General features: G+C 44.2%; 1 protein-coding gene across 5 annotated transcripts; it reads left to right on the top strand.

Moving 5' to 3' along the window:
* Positions 1 to 381: 381 nt before the first annotated feature.
* Positions 382 to 22,471, top strand: LOC105029130 (period circadian protein homolog 2). 5 transcript variants are annotated; one of them, XM_034292895.1, is made up of 23 exons: positions 382 to 500; positions 2,902 to 3,385; positions 6,081 to 6,137; positions 8,872 to 8,964; positions 9,636 to 9,790; positions 10,119 to 10,240; positions 11,543 to 11,744; positions 11,969 to 12,020; positions 12,523 to 12,665; positions 13,145 to 13,223; positions 13,351 to 13,457; positions 13,766 to 13,916; positions 14,010 to 14,118; positions 14,214 to 14,351; positions 14,480 to 14,585; positions 14,690 to 14,980; positions 15,067 to 15,249; positions 15,407 to 15,652; positions 15,767 to 17,070; positions 17,189 to 17,366; positions 19,902 to 20,121; positions 20,441 to 20,591; positions 21,355 to 22,471. In XM_034292895.1, exons 2-23 carry the CDS (start codon positions 2,949 to 2,951, stop codon positions 21,448 to 21,450), a joined length of 4,620 nt encoding a protein of 1,539 aa, XP_034148786.1. In that variant the 5' UTR covers positions 382 to 500; positions 2,902 to 2,948; the 3' UTR covers positions 21,451 to 22,471. The 5 variants fall into 5 exon arrangements, with proteins under 5 accessions (XP_034148786.1, XP_028976994.2, XP_034148782.1 ...); XM_029121161.2 differs by having other exon boundaries at positions 14,687 to 14,980; positions 15,073 to 15,249; XM_034292891.1 differs by having other exon boundaries at positions 14,687 to 14,980.
* Positions 22,472 to 23,517: the final 1,046 nt, after the last annotated feature.

Below are 23,517 nucleotides of genomic sequence, written 5' to 3'. Positions count from 1 at the left end.
CATACTTTTGTGACCCAGAAGTGATTAGACAGGTTTGTCTTACTCTACACACTCTCCTGAACATTTCCTACATTGCTTTCTCTGTGGAATATTCAATAGTTTATGAGCTTTCAGGCAATATGTATTCCATATTAAGTCATTGGCATTGTCTGAATTTTGCCCTTGGAATGTGTTTTAATACCCACTTTTTATTGAAATTACTCTTAAACATGATCATATATGAATTGTTGTTAATGTTTTGAGGTACATTTTGTTAAACAATAAACTCAATTTATGTCCGTTTTGAAGTAATATGTTGGTCTCTTTTATTTTGAAAAGTTCCTGATTTTGGTGACCCGGAAGTGTTTCTTTAATGTTGCTCACAAGACGCTGATTGTTTTGAATCAACTCTGTCTTTCGTTGAAGGATATCGGCATTATAGATGGCAAAATTACGCTGGAGTCTCAGAGGAGAGTAAGAGAATACTCAGAATAGGATATAATATTCATTTGGAGCACACGGTGGGTTTTATACTGTTTTTTAAAATGAACATTTAATTAAAAAAAGAAGTTGCATAACCAATAATGTTGCACATGCGCGGATATCTGTTCTATTGCTTTTCAAGTTCTTTTACCTGTTCTAGTTCATTATTTCAAATCGAGTTAAATGTATGGTAAATGTATGATCTGAATTGAATGTGCTCATTGTATTGTTAATGTTTTTGCAGAGTTAACGGTTCGTGATTTATATTTTGACTATCGCGCGGAATTGACACTTTTACATAACTGTGTTAGTATATCGTGCAGGCAATTGCAGGAGAACGTGTTTTGATAAAAAAAAAAAAAAGACCAGGTCATTGGGAGTTACACCTTGCGTTAACACGCTTGTCATTTTTTCCGTTATCCGTGTTAACTGAAATGTGTATTCTACGTTTGTAGGCTTATTACATTATATGTACAGCATAAAAAGACCTCATACAACCTACATACCTAGAGTATTTATTCTGCAACTAATGTATCATTCGTGTTCATTAATTACAATCATTAAGGTGCAACATCAAAGCTAAATAATTCTGAACATGTAGTCTTAAAAGTCATGTTTCATGACTGACGTATTCAGTTAGAGCAACATCCATGTTGCTTCGTGAAACAAGTCAACTGTGTAGAGGGACCCTCTCACTGGGAACCAATGACTGAACTGGAAGCCATGTGACTCAGTTGTGTAATCCCTCAGATCTGTGCTAGCGTGTTTTGGGGATCAGCTTTGCTGCTGAGGAAACTTGAGCTAGGCCAAGGGGAAGCTTGTGTAATGTGTTCACTTAAGTATTTTTCTGTTATTATTTTTGGAAAGTTTACAGTTTGCCTACAACAGCTGCTCTATAAGCAGTGGGCATGTGTGTCTTATGTGGTTGTGTCTTATGTGGGTGTGTCTTATGTGGGTGTGTCTTATGTGGGTGGGCGTGTGTGTCTTATGTGAGCGGCGTGTGTGTCTTATGTGAGCGGGCGTGTGTGTCTTATGTGAGCGGGCGTGTGTGTCTTATGTGAGCGGGCGTGTGTGTCTTATGTGAGCGGGCGTGTGTGTCTTATGTGAGCGGGCGTGTGTGTCTTATGTGAGTGGGCGTGTGTGTCTTATGTGGGTGGGCGGCGTGTGTCTTATGTGAGTCTGTCTTATGTGGGTGGGCGTGTGTGTCTTATGTGGGTGGGCGTGTGTGTCTTATGTGGATGGGCGTGTGTGTCTTATGTGGGTGGGCGGCGTGTGTCTTATGTGAGTCTGTCTTATGTGGGTGGGCATGTGTGTCTTATGTGGGTGGGCGGCGTGTGTGTCTTATGTGGGTGGGCGGTGTGTGTCTTATGTGAGTCTGTCTTATGTGGGTGGGCATGTGTGTCTTATGTGGGTGGGCGGTGTGTGTCTTATGTGAGTCTGTCTTATGTGGGTGGGCATGTGTGTCTTATGTGGGTGGGCGGCGTGTGTGTCTTATGTGGGTGGGCGGCGTGTGTCTTATGTGAGTCTGTCTTATGTGGGTGGGCGTGTGTGTCTTATGTGAGTCTGTCTTATGTGGGTGGGCGTGTGTGTCTTATGTGGGTGGGCATGTGTGTCTTATGTGGGTGGGCGGCGTGTGTCTTATGTGAGTCTGTCTTATGTGGGTGGGCGTGTGTGTCTTATGTGGGTGGGCGGCGTGTGTCTTATGTGAGTCTGTCTTATGTGGGTGGGCATGTGTGTCTTATGTGGGTGGGCGGCGTGTGTGTCTTATGTGAGTCTGTCTTATGTGGGTGGGCGTGTGTGTCTTATGTGGGTGGGCGGCGTGTGTGTCTTATGTGAGTCTGTCTTATGTGGGTGGGCGTGTGTGTCTCATGTGAGTCTGTCTTATGTGGGCGGCGTGTGTGTCTTATGTGAGTCTGTCTTATGTGGGTGGGCGTGTGTGTCTTATGTGGGTGGGCGGCGTGTGTCTTATGTTGGTGTGTCTTATGTGGGTGGGCGTGTGTGTCTTATGTGGGTGGGCGTGTGTGTCTTATGTGGGTGGGCGTGTGTGTCTTATGTGGGTGTGTCTTATGTGGGTGGGCGTGTGTGTCTTATGTGGGTGGGCGTGTGTGTCTTATGTGGGTGGGCGGCGTGTGTCTTATGTGGGTGGGCGGCGTGGGTCTTATGTTGGTGTGTCTTATGTGGGTGGGCGTGTGTGTCTTATTTTTCCTGATCAGAGATTGGGTCATACAATGTCTGTTTTGTATTTTTTTGTCAGATTCTCTGTTTATTATTCTGAAGTTGGCTGTTTCTTCTTAAGTTGGCTGGTTTATTCACTGCTGAGATAGAGAGACAGTCCGTAATTGGCTAGTAAGGGATTAGGTTCTTGAACCTGTCTCTACTTCTAGTGGATTCAGATACATTCTTTCAACTCAACAATTTTCTTTCTCTTTCCTCTTCCAGACCACAACACTATATGAAATTTAAATTAGCCTGACTTTCCTGTCCCAATGTCTGAAGCCAGTGCCAAGCAGTACTTCACTGTAGAGGGGAGCGAGATGGATCGGGAGAGGAACCTATTCCAGATAGAAGAGAACGGTGGTTCCCCATGTGAACCAGTGTCCCAACTGCACTGCATGTCTGGTTTCGGGGAAGACGGTGGGGCTGAAGTAGAACCTGAGCTGGGATTGGCTTCTGAGGGGAGTGACAGCAGCCAAGACCAACCAGCCTCTCCCAGCCTGCCCCATGATGACAGGAAGCGACCACACCCAGCGCTGCACGAGGATGTCGAGATGACTGGCTGTGGGTCTGGGAGCGGGACAGAATCCCACGGAAATGAGTCCCATGGCAACGAGTCCCATGGAAACGTGTCGCTGGGTAGCTTCAACGGCAACAGCTGCTCTGCCAAAGATTCTGCCCTGCTGGAGTCATCTGGGAGCAACAAGAGGTGAGTCCTCACTGTCCCAATGCATTGTGGTTACCAGTGTCTTCCAACCATATCCACAGTGGAAAGACGCTGGCAGAGTTTCTAAACATTATATTATTATTATTATTATTCAGAACGGGTATTGTGTATCTGTGTTTGGGAGATGTTGAGAATGAATGGTGAGTCTTTGGGGAAGAGTGGGAATGGTTTCTTTTAATTCAGTTATATTTCCTTTTATAATAACCATTTTAACAATTCACAAAATGTATCAAGATATAAAAAGGATGAAGAAGTCAATCCCTTTACTCAGGAAGATTGGGTACTATCTTTTTCCGCCTTTCACACACTGCTTGATTTCTGTATGATTTTGTGTGTATTGTTTGTAAATTCAATATTTCATTATTCAATAAATAGCCAGTTGAGGGAGTCACTGAGGTTTTGGTTCCAGAGCTGCTGATTCTTGTTTAAATAATTAAGTGATGCGCAGACCAGTTGATCGGACAACTCACAAATGCACACAACATTTAAAATTAGGACAGTCAATATCTTTAGCATTTTAATGGAAGTGTTTAAATGAAAGCCAATATGATTATTAATCACTCATATATGCGTTGGCCTATTTGCGACCCGGTAGCAAGTTTGCTTCAGAGCATTTGTTGCTAAAATTTTGGCAATCTTCTCAATGTCTGGTTTGACATAGCCCGCTAGGTTTCTAATCCAGCATTCTGGAATAGCCTTGTGGTCATGGGCAACATCCCACAGGGGCCTAACACTGGTCCAGATGCATTGTCCTTTTAATCATCTGTTCAGTACTGCTGGACTAAGTAAAAAGCTTGACCAAGCTTTACAAGCATGTGTCCCTGTGTTGGTTGTAACATTCACATTCGTCATGCCAGCCAATGTGTGGCGGATAGAACAAGGAATGCTCTGCCTTTGCTTCGTCAATAGCATTTGTGGAGATGGTCTTAGTGTCTATGCTAGAACTGTCTGCTGTCTCATCTCTATTCTCCACAGGATTAATTAAAAGATATTGTGCTGTTCTGCAGTACATGGTTCTGCAGTTGCATGGCCACCACCCTCTCCAATGTTTTCAAGAGGAATGGAAGATAGGTGATGGGATGGTAGTTGTTCATGATGTCCGGGGAAGTATTTGTTTTTTTAAGGATGACCAGTACCAGATGATGCGAACGACCAACGAGGCATGTATATAAAACACTTCAGACAAGTATTTAGGTGCAAGGCCATGTAGTGCTTTAAAAATCAATAGGGCAATTTAGTAATGAATTCTAAAATTCACAGGCAGCCTTTAAAATAAAGTCTTTAAAACAGGTGTTATTTGTTCTGTCTTTCTGGTATTGGTAAGAACACGTGCAGCTGCATTTAAAATTAATTGCCGTTTGCCAAAAGTTTTTGGGTACGGTCAGACAGTAGAGAGTTGCAATAGTCGGGTCTGCTGGTAATCAATCAGTCAATCAGATTTATTTATAAAACCCTTTCTACATCAGCAGTTGTCACAAAGCGCTTTCACAAAACACTGACAATATTATGATAATCAGAGATTAATTTTGAGAGATTATTTCTTAAGCCTTCTTAATTGCCTTTTTATATATTTTCTTTGAAAATGTCAAGGTGGACTTGTAATATTGAGTTTCTCCATGTTCGTTCAGACCTTCTACAGTTTGTTTTTAATTTTTAATTTAATTTCATCCCTAAGAAGATTTCAGTTTTTTAATTAACCCCATTTTCAATGGAGCCACAGCATCAATTGTTGTGCTGATTCTTGTGAAAGGGTTGTTTGCCAGGTCATCAGAGGATGGATGGTAGAAAAGGCAAAGGGTATTAACAATGTGGTTTTTAAAATTCTCTGCTATTTCAGTGGAAACTGTATGTTCTGCAGTGCTTTGTATGGTGGGGGTCAGAGAAGTAAATAATATACAAAAGTGGTTGGACAAAGCTACTCCAACAACAGACAATATTTCAATGTATATAGATTGAATTTAAAAGCTCTACAAGCTATCCCTTTGGTGGCTGTCCAGTTATCAACATGTAAATTAAAATCACCTGCTATATTAACATTCTCATAATTTGTATGAATAATAGAAAAACATTTTGAAAAATCTGATTTAAAAAAGTTGGGTTTGACCGTGGAGGTCTATAAGGTGTCACAACAAGTATAAGTGGCTGACATTTTAATAATACAGCCTGGTGTTCAAAAGAGCTAAAATCACCAACAGATATACACTCACCTAAAGGATTATTAAGAACACCATACTAATACTGTGTTTGACCCCCTTTCGCCTTCAGAACTGCCTTAATTCTACGTGGCATTGATTCAACAAGGTGCTGAAAGCATTCTTTAGAAATGTTGGCCCATATTGATAGGATAGCATCTTGCAGTTGTGTCATGTTCAAGAAACCAATTTGAAATGATTCGAGCTTTGTGACATGGTGCATTATCCTGCTGGAAGTAGCCATCAGAGGATGGGTACATGGTGGTCATAAAGGGATGGACATGGTCAGAAACAATGCTCAGGTAGGCCGTGGCATTTGAACGATGCCCAATTGGCACTAAGGGGCCTAAAGGGTGCCAAGAAAACATCCCCCACACCATTACACCACCACCACCAGCCTGCACAGTGGTAACAAGGCATGATGGATCCATGTTCTCATTCTGTTTACGCCAAATTCTGACTCTACCATCTGAATGTCTCAACAGAAATCGAGACTCATCAGACCAGGCAACATTCTTCCAGTCTTCAACTGTCCAATTTTGGTGAGCTCGTGCAAATTGTAGCCTCTTTTTCCTATTTGTAGTGGAGATGAGTGGTACCCGGTGGGGTCTTGTGCTGTTGTAGCCCATCCGCCTCAAGGTTGTGCATGTTGTGGCTTCACAAATGCTTTGCTGCATACCTCGGTTGTAACGAGTGGTTATTTCAGTCAAAGTTGCTCTTCTATCAGCTTGAATCAGTCGGCCCATTCTCCTCTGACCTCTAGCATCAACAAGGCATTTTCGCCCACAGGACTGCCGCATACTGGATGTTTTTCCCTTTTCACACCATTTTTTGTAAACCCTAGAAATGGTTGTGCGTGAAAATCCCAGTAACTGAGCAGATTGTGAAATACTCAGACCGGCCCGTCTGGCACCAACAACTTTCTTTCTCATTCTGACATTCAGTTTGGAGTTCAGGAGATTGTCTTGACCAGGACCACACCCCTAAATGCATTGTAGCAACTGCCATGTGATTGGTTGATTAGATAATTGCATTAATGAGAAATTGAACAGGTCTTCCTAATAATCCTTTAGGTGAGTGTATAGTTGCCATTTAAGGTACTTACTCCTCTTTATCCTTATTGACTGAAAGAAGGTATAGCTAAGAGGAGTGGCTTTAGGGTGACTGTTGACTCTAGCCATGTTTCAGTTAGAAACAGACAGTCTAGATTGTTATCTAAAATAAAATCATTGAAAATAAATGATTTATTGTTCAGTGATCTGATGTTCATTAGTCCTAGCTGTATTTTCACAGCTACATAGTCTTTGAGGATTTTGTCTTAAAACATTTAATCTGATGGGCACATGATTACTCACATTTGCTCCTTGTTGTCTATATTTTCATTGTTGCTGGGGCTTGTAGGCTATGGATTTAATGGTTTGCTACAAGTTTCTTTGCTATTATCCCATGGCACATTCAGTCAGTTTTTATATCAGCTGGCAATGTTTTCTGACAATAGGTTTGCATCTTGTGCGATTTGGGTGCAGACCATCTCTATTAAAGAATGCAGGTTTTTCCCAAAACAGGTCAAAATTGTCGCAAAAACAAATACCTTCCTGGGTGCAATGCGCCTTTAACCATGTGTTAAAGTTTTAAATCCTACTAAAGTGATCCAGACCCCTCAGGGATGAGGTCAAAAACCCTTGGGGATGAGGCCAAAGATGATTATCTTTTTTCTAGTGTTTTTCACAGTTTTTAGTAGTGTTTTGTAGTCATCCTGTAGCATTGTTGACTGTCTGCACTGACGTTACAGCTGGCAGTTTTATCTACATGGATATAATATAGTGAAGATAGTTCTATAAGAAACAAGACAGTGGGTTTTGGTGGTCTATAAGTAGTTAAGATAGTTTAACAGCAATGAAGTGAGATGAGGTGTACTAACAGATTTCATTTTGAGCTTGTCGTGGAACAGTATAGCAACTACACCCCTTTACCCGTAGAGAGAGGTTGGCTAAGTAACCGGGCGTATTGCTTGAATGAGATGATTGAACTCGTTATGATGTTGCTAAGTTTCCGTGACAAACATTATGTCCAACCTTTTGTCTGTGATAAACTTATGTAAGAGTAGTGCTTTGTTAGAGAGACCAGCTATTGAGCAGTGCAAATTGAAAACATTTGCTGAGACTCTTTGACAGACGATTTCATAAGATATATTATGTTAGGTGAGGTAATGTTAGAGTAATAATCCAGAAAAAAACAATAGTGAGAGGCCGTGTTTTGAACACTGGTCCTTTCACTCCACAGATTGGTGCTCTACCCACGGCTCCAAATGGGAACTTGCTAACAGAGGCGGCGAGTATTGGTATTATAATGTCAATATGTTTCAAGGGATTTTATTTGTAACCCTAACCCACTCCTTAACCCAAACCTTAACGCCAGTTCTGTGATACCTAACCTTAACCCCAGTGCTGTGATACCTAACCTTAACCCCAGTGCTGTGATATGTAACCTTACCCTGACCTTAACCCCAGTGCTGTGATACCAAACATTAACCAAGCTGTAATGTTAAAATGCATTTATTACATATTGTAGTGACCTTGGTAAGGCCACTACTCATCCCCTGAAATCCAGTGGGTAGTGCGAAATCCTTCAGAGATGAACGTTGCCGGTTAAAAACACGGCTTGTTTATTTAGTGCAAATTTGTGATGAATAATACATTTTTGTACTGTTCGTAAAATATGATACAAACACCAGACAAGCGTATCATATTATACATTTTATTAGCATTCATAACATATTATACGTTGTAGTAGTGATTGTAACATATGTTACATTTTAGCAAATTCGTAATATATTATACGTTATTGTAGCGCATTGTATTGTAATGTAACCTAATGTAACATAACATACGAAATCAGTGCCATGGATTTACTTAAAATATTCTAGATAGTCCCATGAAACCATGTTGCAACATCTTAGTCTGCGTAGAATGTCGCTGTGAGCAAACAGGTCTGGTGGGGCCCAGTAATGTGGCGAATGCCGTAGTAGTAGCTTGGTTACAGAGCATTTCATTGCTATGGTAGAACTAGCGGCCAGAAGCAGCAAAGAGCCACTCCAGCATCTACGGGAGACATCAGTCTACACACCATTCTGGAACTTTTTTTCTTTCATTTGACGTGTATTCTTCACATCAGTAATTTTATTTCTCCTGTAGTAACAGTATGTATACTTCGTTGGCCCATTTCCATCCCATTCCTTGTGACATATTTCTCATCCTTGTCGGCTTCTCGTTGCAGTTCAAACACTCACAGCCCCTCACCTCCAAGCAGCTCTATTGCCTTCAGCCTGGTGAGCTCAGAGCAGGACAACCCATCTACCAGCGGCTGCAGGTTAGTACTGTCAGGTTATCTCTTCAACCCTACTCTAAACGCAAGCCCCAAACACTACCCCTGTAACAACTCTCATGCATTGTTAAAAGCCTTGAGTTCAAATTAAACACTCTCCTTAATGTGCATCGCACCTAAACTCTGTCTTCAGGTTGCATTGCAGCCCTCCTGCAAGATGTCACATACAAAATGGGGAGTGTTGTGGAAAAACAGGTCCCATCTTTCCAAAAAACTTATGAATCCAATTAAACTTTAATGAATGTCACAAAAGCCCGGCCCATCTGCAGATACACCCATTGTTTAAGAATAATGAATGTCCACATAAGAATAATGAATGTCCATTGCTTGGTTATGTATCAGAAGTACCAGTACTGAGTCAATGTGCAGGGGTACCAGGTAATCAGGGTTAATATAAAAATAGGTCAGAGTTGGGTGACTAGACATTAGGAAAGATGAAAAGTAGCTGTCCTCATGTCTCTATGTCCTCATGTCTCTATGTCTTCATGTGTTTCTGTCTTCATGTGTCTCTGTCCTCATGTGTCCTCATGTGTCTGTGTCTTCGTGCGCCTGTCTTCGTGCGCCTGTCTTCGTGCGCCTGTCTTCGTGCGTCTGTCTTCGTGCGTCTGTCTTCGTGCGTCTGTCCTCGTGTTTCTGTGTCTTCATGCGCCCTGCAGTAGCGAACAGTCGGCCAAAGCCAAGACACAGAAAGAACTCTGCAAAACATTGAAGGAGTTGAAGATGCACCCGCCGTCAGACAAGAGGTGCAAGGGCAAGGCCAGCACACTCCACACACTGACGTATGCCCTGCGCTGCGTCAAACAGGTCCAAGGTGAGGCGCCCACCCATCACTGTTCAGTTGTGTTAACATTCACTCACAGTCCCCCTAACCCACAAGCCCACCAGCACACTTCTACGGACACCCATCAGAGAGGAAGTATCCATTTGAGTTGATGATATTGAAGAGTACAGTTATTGTGAGACAATGTAAAAGGCATTATCTACATTAACTGTACATTACATTAGTTTATTCAGCAGACTTATCTATTGTGACTTACAGGAGCAATTAGGTTTTAAGTTACTTGCTCAGGGTCACAGGGATAGATTTGTCACCTTTTTTACTTGTGTGTATGTGCGTGTGCGTGCGCGTGTGTGAGCAGCCAGTGAAGAGTACTACCGGATGTTGATGATCAAAGACCGTCAGCCACCAGGCCTGGAAATGTCCTCATACACTGTAGAAGAGATCAGCAGCATCACTTCAGAGTACACCAACAAGAACACAGTGGGTACCTCCTCACTAATGTTAATGGAAACAACAACTAGCGCATCAAACTGCCAAAACTAACAAACTAGTTCAAAAATAAAAAACATAGTTCTGAGATATTTTACTAATCAGATCCCAGAACAGTTTTATTTTGGATTATTTTACAACACAAGATGGTCCTCACCTTAATGGAACCTAAAGTGTTTAGTATAAATATCTGGTGTAAATTCTTTTGAAGGAGAGTGCAATCACATATTTTATTTTGTTATATTCTGCTCCATAATAATCTATGTGAGGTTTTCATTGATAGCAACTTCTCTCAGGGCAATGTGCCTTGTTGTTGGCCCAGTCTGAATTGACACCTACCTGTTCTGGTTCTATAGTAGGGTTAAAAAAAAAAAAAGATTTGTTTTAAAATAGAATTTTCAAACATGTTATATTAAATGATGTTGCCCTATAGACAACATGCATAGTATAATATTTCATTTTTATATGAATAAATTCATAGCTTGCAAAGCTCCTCAAGTGTCATTAGTTTTCATTATAACTGTTTTATGTCCCTCTGTCAACCTTGCACTTCTTGAAAGGTTTCAATTCACCCTCCTTTTAAGGCCCTAGTTATTTCATTTCTTTGACAAAATTATTTGCCATGATTGTTATTTATTGTATCTTTCTTTATACTTTTCCCCCAAAATGTTCCTCTCCCAATATGGGGACATCCAATTTACTCATTGCTGCAACCCCCAGTCGGTTCAGGAGAGTGAGAAGATCAAGACGTTTTCCAATGCCATACTTCTTCTCATCACGCTACTCGCTTAACAAGAAGTATTCGCCTGAACCTACTCACTCTCCAACCTAAAATCATGATAGAGCTTACAAAGAGACACTAGAATGTCACGAGATGTGCCCTCATCCAAGATGGCGCTGAGCAAGTTAGCACGTCCTCTGCCGGACCCTAGGGCACTGTTAGTATGCTGCGACCAGAATTTGAACATCTGGCCGAGATAACACAGAGCCACTGCAAAGCAGTGTCTTAGAGATTATTATTATTTAATTTGATTAGTGCTTCATTGGTGTCTTTGCATTTCAGGATGAGCCCTGTAATGTAAACTGAATTCCACTTTTGATGTGGTGAATTTATTTTGTTTTTGAACATAAACATTGAACATAGAGTATGATAGTACAGAAAGTGCATACAAACAGAAGAGTCATATTCAAGGCGGAGACCATTTTGTTTGTACATGTTATCGCCAATAGTAACTTTTTTACAGTAGTGTGAACACAATGTTTAACCAGAAGGTTTTTTGCTCTGCCCAACAGGACATGTTTGCCGTGACTGTGTCTCTCATCACGGGGAGGATTGTTTACATCTCGGACCAGGCGACGACCATCTTGCACTGCCATCGGGATCGCTTCAGCAATGCGAAGTTCGTAGAGTTCCTGACCCCCCAGGATGTCAGTGTGTTCTACAGCTTCACAGCGCCCTACCGCCTGCCCTCTTGGAGCATGTGCACTGGATCTGGTACTTACAACAGCCAACAACAGCCTACTGGATGTCCCTGACCTGTAGAGACACAAGGCTGGCAGATGTATTTCTTTCCTGCCAAGCATGGCCTGATACAAGCTGTTTATATAGTACACATGCCCACGCACGCATACGCATATGCATATTATCACGTCCGGTAAAACATTGATGAACAGTAGGTGGGCTGCTGGAAATTGACTCTGCCAATCTCTCTTTCTCAGAATCGTCTCCCTCAGAGTGCATGCAGGAGAAATCATTCTTCTGCCGCATCAGGTGAGCTAATCAGTGGTTTCCTGCTCTTACTGTCTGACCCACAGGCGGTGGAGTGGTCAAGCGAAAGGGTGGGTGTACTCTGGACGTCTATCACCCCTTAGTAGTGAGTGACTGTACTGGGGATCTCTTCGCTATGTAAACGTTATTCTTTTCACATGGAGGTATCGTTAGCAGGTAGGGGAATCGTTAGCAGGTAGGGGAATCGTTAGCAGGTAGGGGAATCGTTAGCAGGTAGGGGAATCGTTAGCAGGTAGGGGAATCGTTAGCAGGTAGGGGAATCGTTAGCAGGTAGGGGAATCATTGGAATATGCACCTACATAAACAGAATGGTGCTTCCGAAACAGTTGAGGACAGACACCTTAAGATATAGACACCCGAAGACACAGACCCATGAAGACACAGTCTCTGTAGGGTTTTGAGAGATGCATACTAAATCAGTTCTGTTGCGATGCTCAATAATGTGTCGTTCCCCTGTTGTGACTGTGCGGTGTGTGTTGTATAGCGGTGGAAAGGAGAGAGAGGGGAGCCTGCAGTACTACCCGTTCCGTATGACCCCCTACCTGATGAAGGTCCAGGGCGCTGAGCTGTCTGAGGAACAATTCTGCTGCCTCCTACTGGCTGAAAGGGTACACTCTGGCTACGATGGTAAGACGCAGATATTGCATGGAGTCTCCAATACTTACTCTCATAAACATCCATTCAGCCCTTTCCCCCTTCACGCCCTTACAGATTAGGCCCGGGTTCAAATAATGTTTAAAAAATGACTTTCGTGTACAGTTTGAAATTAAGTGTTACGATTTTTGTTTGAAAAGAGAGTTTTATATTTTAACGTTTTTGGAAAACACTGAAAAAGGCTGACTGCGATGCATTTCCATCTACTAAACCCAGACATTAAACAATCATCTATAACATAAGTATTTAAAAATACTTTTGAAATGCAATTTGATTGACAATTTGGCTTTTACCAATGACCATTAAAATACTCAAACAAAAATACATTTATGTGATGTGCACTTGAATGTAATTCCAGATACCCAGAGAGACGTGTATGAGAACCCTGATCTGACCCTCAATGCAACCAGTCTTTTCTTTTTCTGATCTCTGAACGGTTTGTCTCCCAACAGCCCCTAGGATCCCTTCTGACAAACGCATCTTTACCACGACACACACTCCCAGCTGTCTGTTTCAGGAGGTGGACGAGAGGTGAGCGTCATAACACTTACGCACGCACGCACACCTGTGTGTGTGTGTGTGTGTGTGTGCGCGCTTGCGTGTACGTGTGTGTGTGTGCGTGCGACCATGTAACTATAACATCTGGCGTCTCCCTCAGGGCTGTTCCATTGTTGGGATACCTCCCCCAGGATTTAAAGGGAACCCCGGTTCTGTTGCACCTGCATCCCAGTGACCGGCCTCTCATGTTGGCTGTCCACCGCAAGAGTGAGACTCTTTGATTCAGACTGATCTGGCTGGTTGATTGGTATTACTTTCAAAACAGATATACTACACTATGACCAACGTAAGTCTAGATAACTGTAGGTCAATATGTAGTCATTTGTAAATACATGAGCAGCACATTTCAGAGGAGAACTGGAGTCTGTTCCATTTCAGCTCTTCAGTACAGTTGAAATTGAAATCAACCCCAAACCTGCCAAAGGAGCCAAAAACATACAATGACAGAAATGCTTTTACTCTCTCTGTCTCTCTCTCTCTGTCTGTCTCTCTGTCTCTGTCAATCTGTCTTACAGTTCTTCAGAGCGTAGGCCAGCCGTTTGACCACTCAATACGCTTCTGTGCACGAAACGGAGAATACATCACAATAGATACCAGCTGGTCCAGTTTCGTCAACCCCTGGAGCCGAAAGGTCTCCTTCGTTATCGGCAGGCACAAAGTCCGCATGTGAGTCACAAACACACCAAGAAATGGTTGCAACAAAAAAAAAAAAAATCCTTATGCTAAAGCTAATTGGCCTTATTGCCTATGTTGTTTCAGGGGTCCGGTAAATGAAGACGTGTTTGCAGTTCCTGCCTTTACAAATGAGAAGCTTGTGGACCCTGACACCCGGGAGATCACAGAGCAGATCCACAGAACGTTGCTGCAGGTGAACGCCCCCACACACACCATATAGTCCACATCATCACCCACGATGCCGCCGTCCTCTGTGTGTCTCTACAACAACCGTCTCCTTTCCTGCAGCCGGTCCACAACATGGGCTCCAGTGGTTACGGTAGCCATGGCAGCAATGCTTCCCATGAGCCTCTGCGCAGTGTGGCGTCGCCGAGCGAGAGCAACAGCAACGGAAATGTGGCTGAAGAGTCGGGGAAATCCAAGCCGGTGAGCTGAGCGTTTCGCTGATCTTCTCCTTTTCGGATTCAGCGTTGGAGAACATTGTTTATTTTTATTTATGAATTGTCTTAGCTGGGTTGCTCGATCTCCCTTAACTGAAACCCTCTCTGTTCCAGAGGACATTCCAGGAGATCTGTAAAGGGGTCCACATGTTAAAGAATCAGGAGCAGCAGGTCTACCAGCTCCCTTCTTCCAAACTTGAATCGACGAGGACCACTGAGAGTGAGTCTGTGGGAGAAAAGTGTCCTTTTTTGAGTGTGTGTGTATATTCACAAGACATTGAGATTGCGTTCGTTAACAGACGTGTGTTTGTGTGTCTCCAGCAGGAGCTCAGCAGCAGGAGAGTCTAGCAGTGCGTGTGAAGGAGTCTGCTGTACCTCCTCTGTCGGTCAAGGACAGCGCAGCTCCTGGTGATGTCATAGAGGAGCTCATCTGTAAAGACCAGACTGTCTATTCATATCAGCAGATCAGCTGTCTGGACGGTGTCGTCCGATATCTGGAGAGCTGTAACGTTCCAATCACGGTAAAGAGGAGATACCAGTTGTCCTCCAACACCACATCGTCCAACTCCGATGAGGACAAGAAGGGCTCTGAGAGGAGCTTGCAAGTCTCACAAGGTAAAACCAGTCACACGGCTGATGCCATGTAGACACTCTGATGCTTGAATTCATGAGGCTAATGGAAGTGTCCCCTCATCCTCCAGATCCAGGTCTGCCTACGAAGGCTCTTAAGAAGCGTCCCTCTGGCGCCGCCCCGGTGGTGGGAGGGCACATGTCACCACTGGCACCGCCCAACAAAGCAGACAGTGTGGTGTCCATCACCAGCCAGTGTAGCTACAGCAGCACCATTGTCCACGTAGGAGACAAGAAACCCCAGCCAGATTCTGGTGAGCATGCACACACACACACACACATTTACATATATATATATACACACACAAACACACACACTGGCATGTTAACTAAGGATGTAGTAGTAAACCGTCATAACGCTTGGCTTATGGATCGTTATGCTATTAGCTTAATTCTGATTGGCATCTCCAGAGATCACTGAGGACGTAGCTGAGAGTCCCGCCCCCCCAATGCTGCCTGTCTGCGTGGTCTCCCCGCCCAGCCAAGAGAAGGAAGCTTATAAGAGGCTGGGTCTGACCAAGCATGTACTGGCAGCACACACCCAGAAGGAAGAGCAAGCCTTTCTCACCCGCTGCAAGGACCTCAAAAATGCTAGAACCTTCCAGAAACACTGCAGCAACTATCTGCACAGACAGAGAGTTTCGTCAAACACTCTCGGTCAGTCCCAGTCAGTCCCATTCATGAAATGTCTTCAACTGGCTTTATGAAAGCATGAGGTGGACTGCAGGATATACTGTTTCACTTGACTGATTTTGTGTGTTCTTCTTTTAGATGTGGCAGATACCCTGGGCGTTACTGAACAGAACGTGGCCCGGCCTGAAATCTCCACCGCTGCAGCCAAGAAGGGCAGCCGCAACAAGAAGTCCAAGAAGCCCCGCATGAAGCGGCCCGATTCGTCAGACAGCGCTGTCTCTCACCGCATGCCCCTCCCTCCCCTGCAGGGACTAAACCAGACTTCCTGGTCCCCCTCTGAAGCCTCCCAGTCCCAGGCCTTTCCTATACCCTACCCAGCCATAGTGCCAGGGTACCCCCTTCCAGTTTACCCTGCTGGCCCTGCCACCCCTGATCAGCCCACTTGCCCTGACCCCTCCCTCTCCGCTGGCTTTGGGGAGGGCCAGAGCAGCTTGGCTCCGCCCACTGCGGCGCCATACCCTGCCTCCCTCATGACCCCTGTGGTGGCTTTGGTTGTACCCAACTACCTGTTCCCTCAGATTGGACCCATTGGTCAAATTGCTACAGCACCCGGACCTTCCTTCTTCCCTGAGCAGCCTGCCTACCAACCCCAAACCAGCTACCCTGCCCAGCAGCCCTTTCAAACAGCCTACACCTCCCAGCAGCCATTCTCAAGAACGCCTTCTCAGACAACCTTCAACCCGCAGCAGGCCTTCCAAGTCCCCCAGCCTTCCTATGCTACCCAGCAGCCCTCCCAAACCACCTACACTACCCAGCAGCCCTCCCAAACCACCTACACTACCCAGCAGCCCTCCCAAACCACCTACACTACCCAGCAGCCCTCCCAAGCCACCTACACTACCCAGCAGCCCTCCCAAACCACCTACACTACCCAGCAGCCCTCCCAAGCCACCTACACTACCCAGCAGCCCTCCCAAGCCACCTACACTACCCAGCAGCCCTCCCAAACCACCTACACTACCCAGCAGCCCTCCCAAACCACCTACACTACCCAGCAGCCTTTCCCAGCACAGATGGCTTACACTGCCCAACCGGTCTTTCCCTCCCAGCCCTCGTTCCCGGTGCAAGCTCAGTTTGTGCCCCAGGTTTCCTACCCCACACAGGCCTTCCCCTTTGGCCTTCCTTCTGAGTCCCCCAAGTCTCCGGCCCCAAGTCCAGCGTCTCACTGCTCCACCCCTGCCTCCACGGCCCGGGAACCGGCTTCATCCCCGCCGCTGTTTGAGTCACGCTGCAGCTCCCCCCTGCAACTCAACCTGCTGCAGTTGGATGACAGCCGCTCTGCAGTCGGGCAGGACAGCGTGGCGCCCCCTAGTGGAGCTCCAGGGAGCAGTACAGCGGCAGATAAGAGTCTAGCTGCTCAGTCTGAGGAGGACCTACTGCAGGTGAAACAGCTGTTCTACAAGAGGATGGTTAATATCCTGTTTGGTGCACCTGTTAGTTTATGTGAAAGCTCTTCTTCGCCTCTATCTCTGACCTCTACTGGTTGGTGTTGGACCGTAGGTGGAGCGTCCAGGTGATGCGCACAGTGACGGTCACTCCTCATCCAGTGACTTACTGGACATGGTTCTGCATGATGAGACCGACTCCACCTTCGGTTCTGGCTCCGGATCTGGGTGTAAATCTGGATCCGGGTCCAATGACACAGGGACATCCAGTGGTGCTTCTGGCAGCAGGAATGGTCAGTTCAAACAGCTGTCTAAATCTATACCTCACCTTTCCAAACAAACACAACTGTCTAAATCTATACCTCACCTTTCCAAACAAACACAACTGTCTAAATCTATACCTCACCTTTCCAAACAAACACAACTGTCTAAATCTATACCTCACCTTTCCAAACAAACACAACTGTCTAAATCTATACCTCACCTTTCCAAACAAACACAACTGTCTAAATCTATACCTCACCTTTCCAAACAAACACAACTGTCTAAATCTATACCTCACCTTTCCAAACAAACACAACTGTCTAAATCTATACCTCACCTTTCCAAACAAACACAACTGTCTAAATCTATACCTCACCTTTCCAAACAAACACAACTGTCTAAATCTATACCTCACCTTTCCAAACAAACACAACTGTCTGAATCTATTCCACACACATAGCCCCATAATGATCAAGCAAGAACAGGTTTTAAATTTGTTTTGCAATTGTTTCCACTGAAAAAAACACCCCCACAGCATTATGCTGCCACCAATGACAGTAACTTCCTTTTGACCACTGACCAATACCTCATATTCCTGATTTACAAAATGGTACATAAACATTTTATTCTGTGATATTTAACACTCTATGGATTATTATAAGGTGAATTGCCATAATAAAAACATTGATAAAATGGTAGAAGACCGTTTTTAAAACAATTCTTAGTTTTTTAAACACCAATGTTGATTATGCCAAAGTGATGTGCTGTGCCTGGCTTCACTAATTATAAGCAAAAGCAAAGAAGTGCTGTTCTGTGTTTAGTTTTCCCAGGAGAATTTGTTGGTACAATGCTAATTCCCAAACTGTTTTAGCCAGTTATATGCAAAACACTGACATCTCTCAAAATATTCTCCTGGGTGAAATGCAGCTTTAAGTGTTCTTGGCAGAGTTGTACCAATTTGTTCAGGTTTGCTTCTGGATTACAGTTTTCAAGTGGTGCCACAGTGTCTCAGTGGGACTGAGATCATGATTGGACCATTATAGCACATTGACCTGTTTGTTCTTTGGCCATTCCAATATTGCTTTAGCCTTGTGATTGGAATGATTTCCTCCCAAGCTTTAGTTTTTTAGCAGACTGAAGCAGGTTGCATTGCAGTATTTCCCTGCATTGCTGCATCCATTCTTCCTTCAGTTTTTAGTAGATTCCCAGTCCCTGCTGGTGAGAAGCATCCCCACAGAATCTTCCAGGTTTATGCCAAGCTCTTGATATGATTGATCAGTGCACCTTTATTTCACTTCCAGCCACTGAACTCGGAAGCTCCGACTGCACTGTTGGTGTTATTTGTGCACTGGTTTTGAGGCATTTTCTTGACAGAGACTTTTCTTGACAGAGCCTGTTTGATGCAGCTTTCACTTCATGCTTATTTGTTTCAGCTGTGCTTACTGGGATATCCGAAACACTAGGATGACCCTTTTCCTAATATATGCATTTAATTTACATTGTCTTTCAGTCTTCATTTTCCTTCAGATTCCTAGCCTGACCAATGACCATTCAACTTGTTTTTTCCAGAGAAAGTGACAACTTTTATTGTTCACAGTTTGAGGCCAAAGCCAGGGTAATTGTTTCCTCACTAGGGCAATTAATTTTTTCTGTGTAAACTGGAAGTTTCCACAACGAAGAGATTGAATATTTATACAGTCAACATATATCATGCAAATATTTCCAGTTATGAAACCTTACCCAGACAAAACATTGGTGCTGTAACTGTTTGTCACTGGTGTTACCAGCAGAAACAGTCACACCAAGGAAGATAACACCAGAGACAAATCTTCAGACAAGATGGCATATCTAGTAGTTCTAATCACACTTCTTAATCATGTGATTTGATCAATTATTTGAAAAGCATTTTCTTTATTCTTACTATAAACTAAATGAAACCAGTGACAAATCTTAAGTGCTTGCAGGAAATTACTAAATGAAACATTAAATGTATAACATGATGAAAGAGCACACACTCAACTTGCCTTTTGAAAACAGCCCGGCCTCCAATGAACCCAACAAAAATTTGAAAATGATATTGCATTGACATGAAATTGAGGGGCAGCTGTTCTCTGTAAACTATTTCTATCGAGGGAATATTTGTACATTTTATAATTATCATATTTCCATTTTTATTATCATGTTTAAAAATGTAGTAAATATAATATTTTAACTTAATGTCACAAAATCACAATTCCTGACCTGAGGGTCAAGCCAATTTCAGGGTCATGACAATGTTTTAAATTATTATTTTTTTTTATGTCTTGCAATACAACTTTTAAAATGAAACAGTCATATAAACAAATAGTTTTGTTTTTTTCATTATCTGACTCTTAAGTGTTGTTCATGGTGGTCAATGCCGTGTATGTAAATCCTCCATTTTTATCACCATTCAAAACAAACACAACAGTCTAAATCAATACCCCGCCTTTCCAAAGAAACAGTATCAGTGTCTCAAACTGTCAACCACACATGATCAAATATCTGTGTTAAGGCTCATATGGCTTTGTATTCCTTCTCTTTAGGGGGCTATAACACCAGCAGGTACTTCGGCAGTGTGGACTCATTGGAGAAGGTCCCAAAAGCCACAGTTGTGGGTAAGACCAGAGTGAGGGATGAGACTAAGCCCGGCCAGAACCAGGGGGATGGGGAACACTTAGGGTATGTTCCCCAGGAACCCTTCTGGATGCCAGTGGCCAACGCCAGTGATGACAACATCATGATGAACTATGAGGTGCCCTCACGGTAAGTGTTTGAAAGGACCACCTATCAATTGCTGGAGGGAATATTTTTCACACTGTTAAAGAGTGTCTGCTACATACACAGTTCTCAAACCTCTCCTTGTATTAGATGTATTCCAGAGATAGTACATCTGAATTAACATGTCCACTAGCTCTTGACTTCTTCATTTTATTGTGCTAATTCAGGGCTAAAACTAAATTCTGAGATGTCTGGAGGCCAATGAGCTAAATGTATAAATACAGTAGTTTGCTAGCATCTTAAAACATACCGAAAGTTGAGTTTTTAATCCATTACGGCCATCTCTGTCTCCTGCTGTGTACAGGGATATCCAGAACGTGTTGAGACAAGACAAGGAGAGGCTGAGACAGATGCAGAAGTGTCAGCCACATTTCTCCTCTGTCCAGCGTAGGGAGCTTGTAGAGGTACATCCCTGGATGAAGAGAGGGATCCTGCCCAAGACCATCAACGTCAAGGTACTTCAGACATCTTGCTTTATTCACACACATTTGCCTCTCACTCAAACGTGCATTCACCTCGCACTGAAACGCTCATTCGCCTCTCACGGTAACGCCCATTCGCCTCTCACGGTAACGCCCATTCGCCTCTCACGGTAACGCCCATTCGCCTCTCACGGAAACGCCCATTCGCCTCTCACGGAAACGCCCATTCGCCTCTCACGGAAACGCGCATTCGCCTCTCACGGAAACGCGCATTCGCCTCTCACTGAAACGCCCATTCGCCTCTCACGGAAACGCCCATTCGCCTCTCACGGAAACGCCCATTCGCCTCTCACGGAAACGCCCATTCGCCTCTCACGGAAACGCCCATTCGCCTCTCACGGAAACGCGCATTCGCCTCTCACTGAAACGCCCATTCGCCTCTCACTGAAACGCCCATTCGCCTCTCACGGAAACGCCCATTCGCCTCTCACGGAAACGCCCATTCGCCTCTCACGGAAACGCCCATTCGCCTCTCACGGAAACGCCCATTCGCCTCTCACGGAAACGCCCTTTCGCCTCTCACGGAAACGCCCATTCGCCTCTCACGGAAACGCGCATTCGCCTCTCACGGAAACGCGCATTCGCCTCTCACGGAAACGCGCATTCGCCTTGCATTGAACCGCACATTTGCTTCACACTGAAATGCACATTCGCGCTCGGACACACACACAGATGTCTGTGATTTAATGTGGTTCACTAGGGTATTAACGTGAGACACGTGTTTGTATTTCATTAGGAGTGTTTGTACTGTGAGGATGCAGCTTCTGCCGCCATAGAAGAGGACCATCCTAACATGGAGGAAGAGGAGAGTGTCTTGCCCCTCCCACATTGAACCAGACCACCACTAAGAACAGATAATACTTGCTGCCCTGCCACAGACCGTCACCCTTCACAGAGAACACGCCATCTCTAAATAGGATCCATAGGGACAGATCCTATATGACCAAGTGTGTGTCACCATGTCCACCACAGTCTACCTAACGTGATCGGCTGACAACTTCATTTTAAGTTGTACCGCTGTCCAGCACCACATGGTCATGTTCTCACTGCCGTCTGCCAGCACCCATCAGACAACAACAACAGTGATAATCAAGTTCATGTCCAAAACATCTCTCTGATCCATTTGCCTTAAATGTTACCCATATTCCTAATAAGTGTGTGTGTGTGTGTGTGTGTGTGTGTGTGTGTGTATACACACACACTGATGAGCCTTACACAAGGGTGGCCATAGATTAGAGGCCTGGGTTGATTGGATGACTTTTACAAAGGCCAAATTGTTACGGCCAGACAACTGGGTCATCTCTGAGACGGCATGACTTGTGGGGTGCTCCCGGCCAGCAGTAGTGAGTACCTCCTGACAGTGGTCTGAGGAGGGACAAACCACACACACTGGCGACAGGGTGTTGGGCACCCAAGGCTCATCGATGCATGAGGGCAATGATGGCTATCCCGTCTGGTCCAGACTGACAGGTCTACTGAGGCGCAAGTCACAGAACATGTTAATGACGGTTATGGGAGGAATGTGTGACAACACGCAGTGCATCACACCCTCCAGGATATGGGGCTGTGCAGCCGCAGACCGGTCAGAGTGCCCATGATGACTTCTGCCCCCGTCAAACGCACCTACAATGGGCACACAAGCGTTGGAACTGGACCTCGAAGTAGTGGAAGAAGGTTGTCTGGTCACATGAGTCCTGTTTTGTTTTCCGTCACATGTATGGAATTGTTCGTGAATGGTTTGAGCAACATGAGGATGGCTTCATGGTGTTGCCCTGGCATCCAAATTCCCCAGATCTCAGTCCAATTGAGCATCTGTGGGATGTGCTGGACCAACATGTCTGATCCACAGCGCCTCCACCTCGCAACTTACAGGACTTGAAGGATCTGCTGCTAACGTCTTGGTGCCAGATACCACAGGACACATTCAGAAGCCTTGTAGAGTCCATGCCTCGGTGGGTCGGCGCTGTTTGGCAGCACACAGAGGAACAACGGCGTATTAAGCAGGTGGTCATAATGTTTTGGCCCCTCTGTGTATGTATATACATGTACTACAGATGTTTTCTTATTTCATAGGTAATTCCTCATAAGTGCTCAAAGTTAAACTTGACATTTTGTTTGTCAGTGAATGTATTGTCGAATAGACAGTGTTGTGCTTCAGTGTCTTCATGTGGCACCCATCCGACATTATGTGAACTTTGCTTAGACAGTCGACTGTTTTGTTTGTTTGTAGGAATGGATGCCATTTTAAAAAAGGGGTTCCTCATTTTATAAAAATAAGGCTGCACAAACCATAGCTATGGAGACTGGGTCAGATCGATGCTTTATCTATTGGATTAAGTGTTTTCATTGTTTTAGTAATCATCAAGCAAATATGGAAACGTGCTTTTAACCCAACCTTTCCAAAATTGCAGATGTACAGAGCGCTGGCACATTAGGTGCCTTGGGTGCAGAATGTGTAATAGCCTTGTTCAAGAGCAGAATTACACTATTATTTAGTTCCTTGATGACCGTGATTTGCTCTTTAAACCTTTCGGTTCATGGCCCGATACTAGGAGCTCAGCAACCTGATGCCCATGAAAAGGTAACACCAGCATAAACCGCAGGAGCAGCGCTGCTCTGCATGCATACAGTACAGTGGGGAATCATCAGGGTTTTCAGTGCCTTCAGAGAAGGCCTAATGAGTGATACAAATATTTTCTTTTAATGTATTATGTATTATCATTTTGTATGATTTAATTACTTTTTATTGATTTAATCTTTTTTTGTCTTCATTTTAATGATCTTCCTTCTTCAGCTTGTAATGAAGGGAGAAGGGTTTATACCAAAGCCAAAGTAATATCAATTTGAATTATTCTTTGATGGTCTTTGGGTAGACAAAATCTAGCTACGCCTTCAGGAT

This window comes from Esox lucius, chromosome 1 (genome assembly GCF_011004845.1).
Source record: "Esox lucius isolate fEsoLuc1 chromosome 1, fEsoLuc1.pri, whole genome shotgun sequence".
Taxonomy (NCBI): Eukaryota; Metazoa; Chordata; class Actinopteri; order Esociformes; family Esocidae; genus Esox; species Esox lucius.
This window is presented reverse-complemented; position numbering and strand designations above follow the sequence as displayed.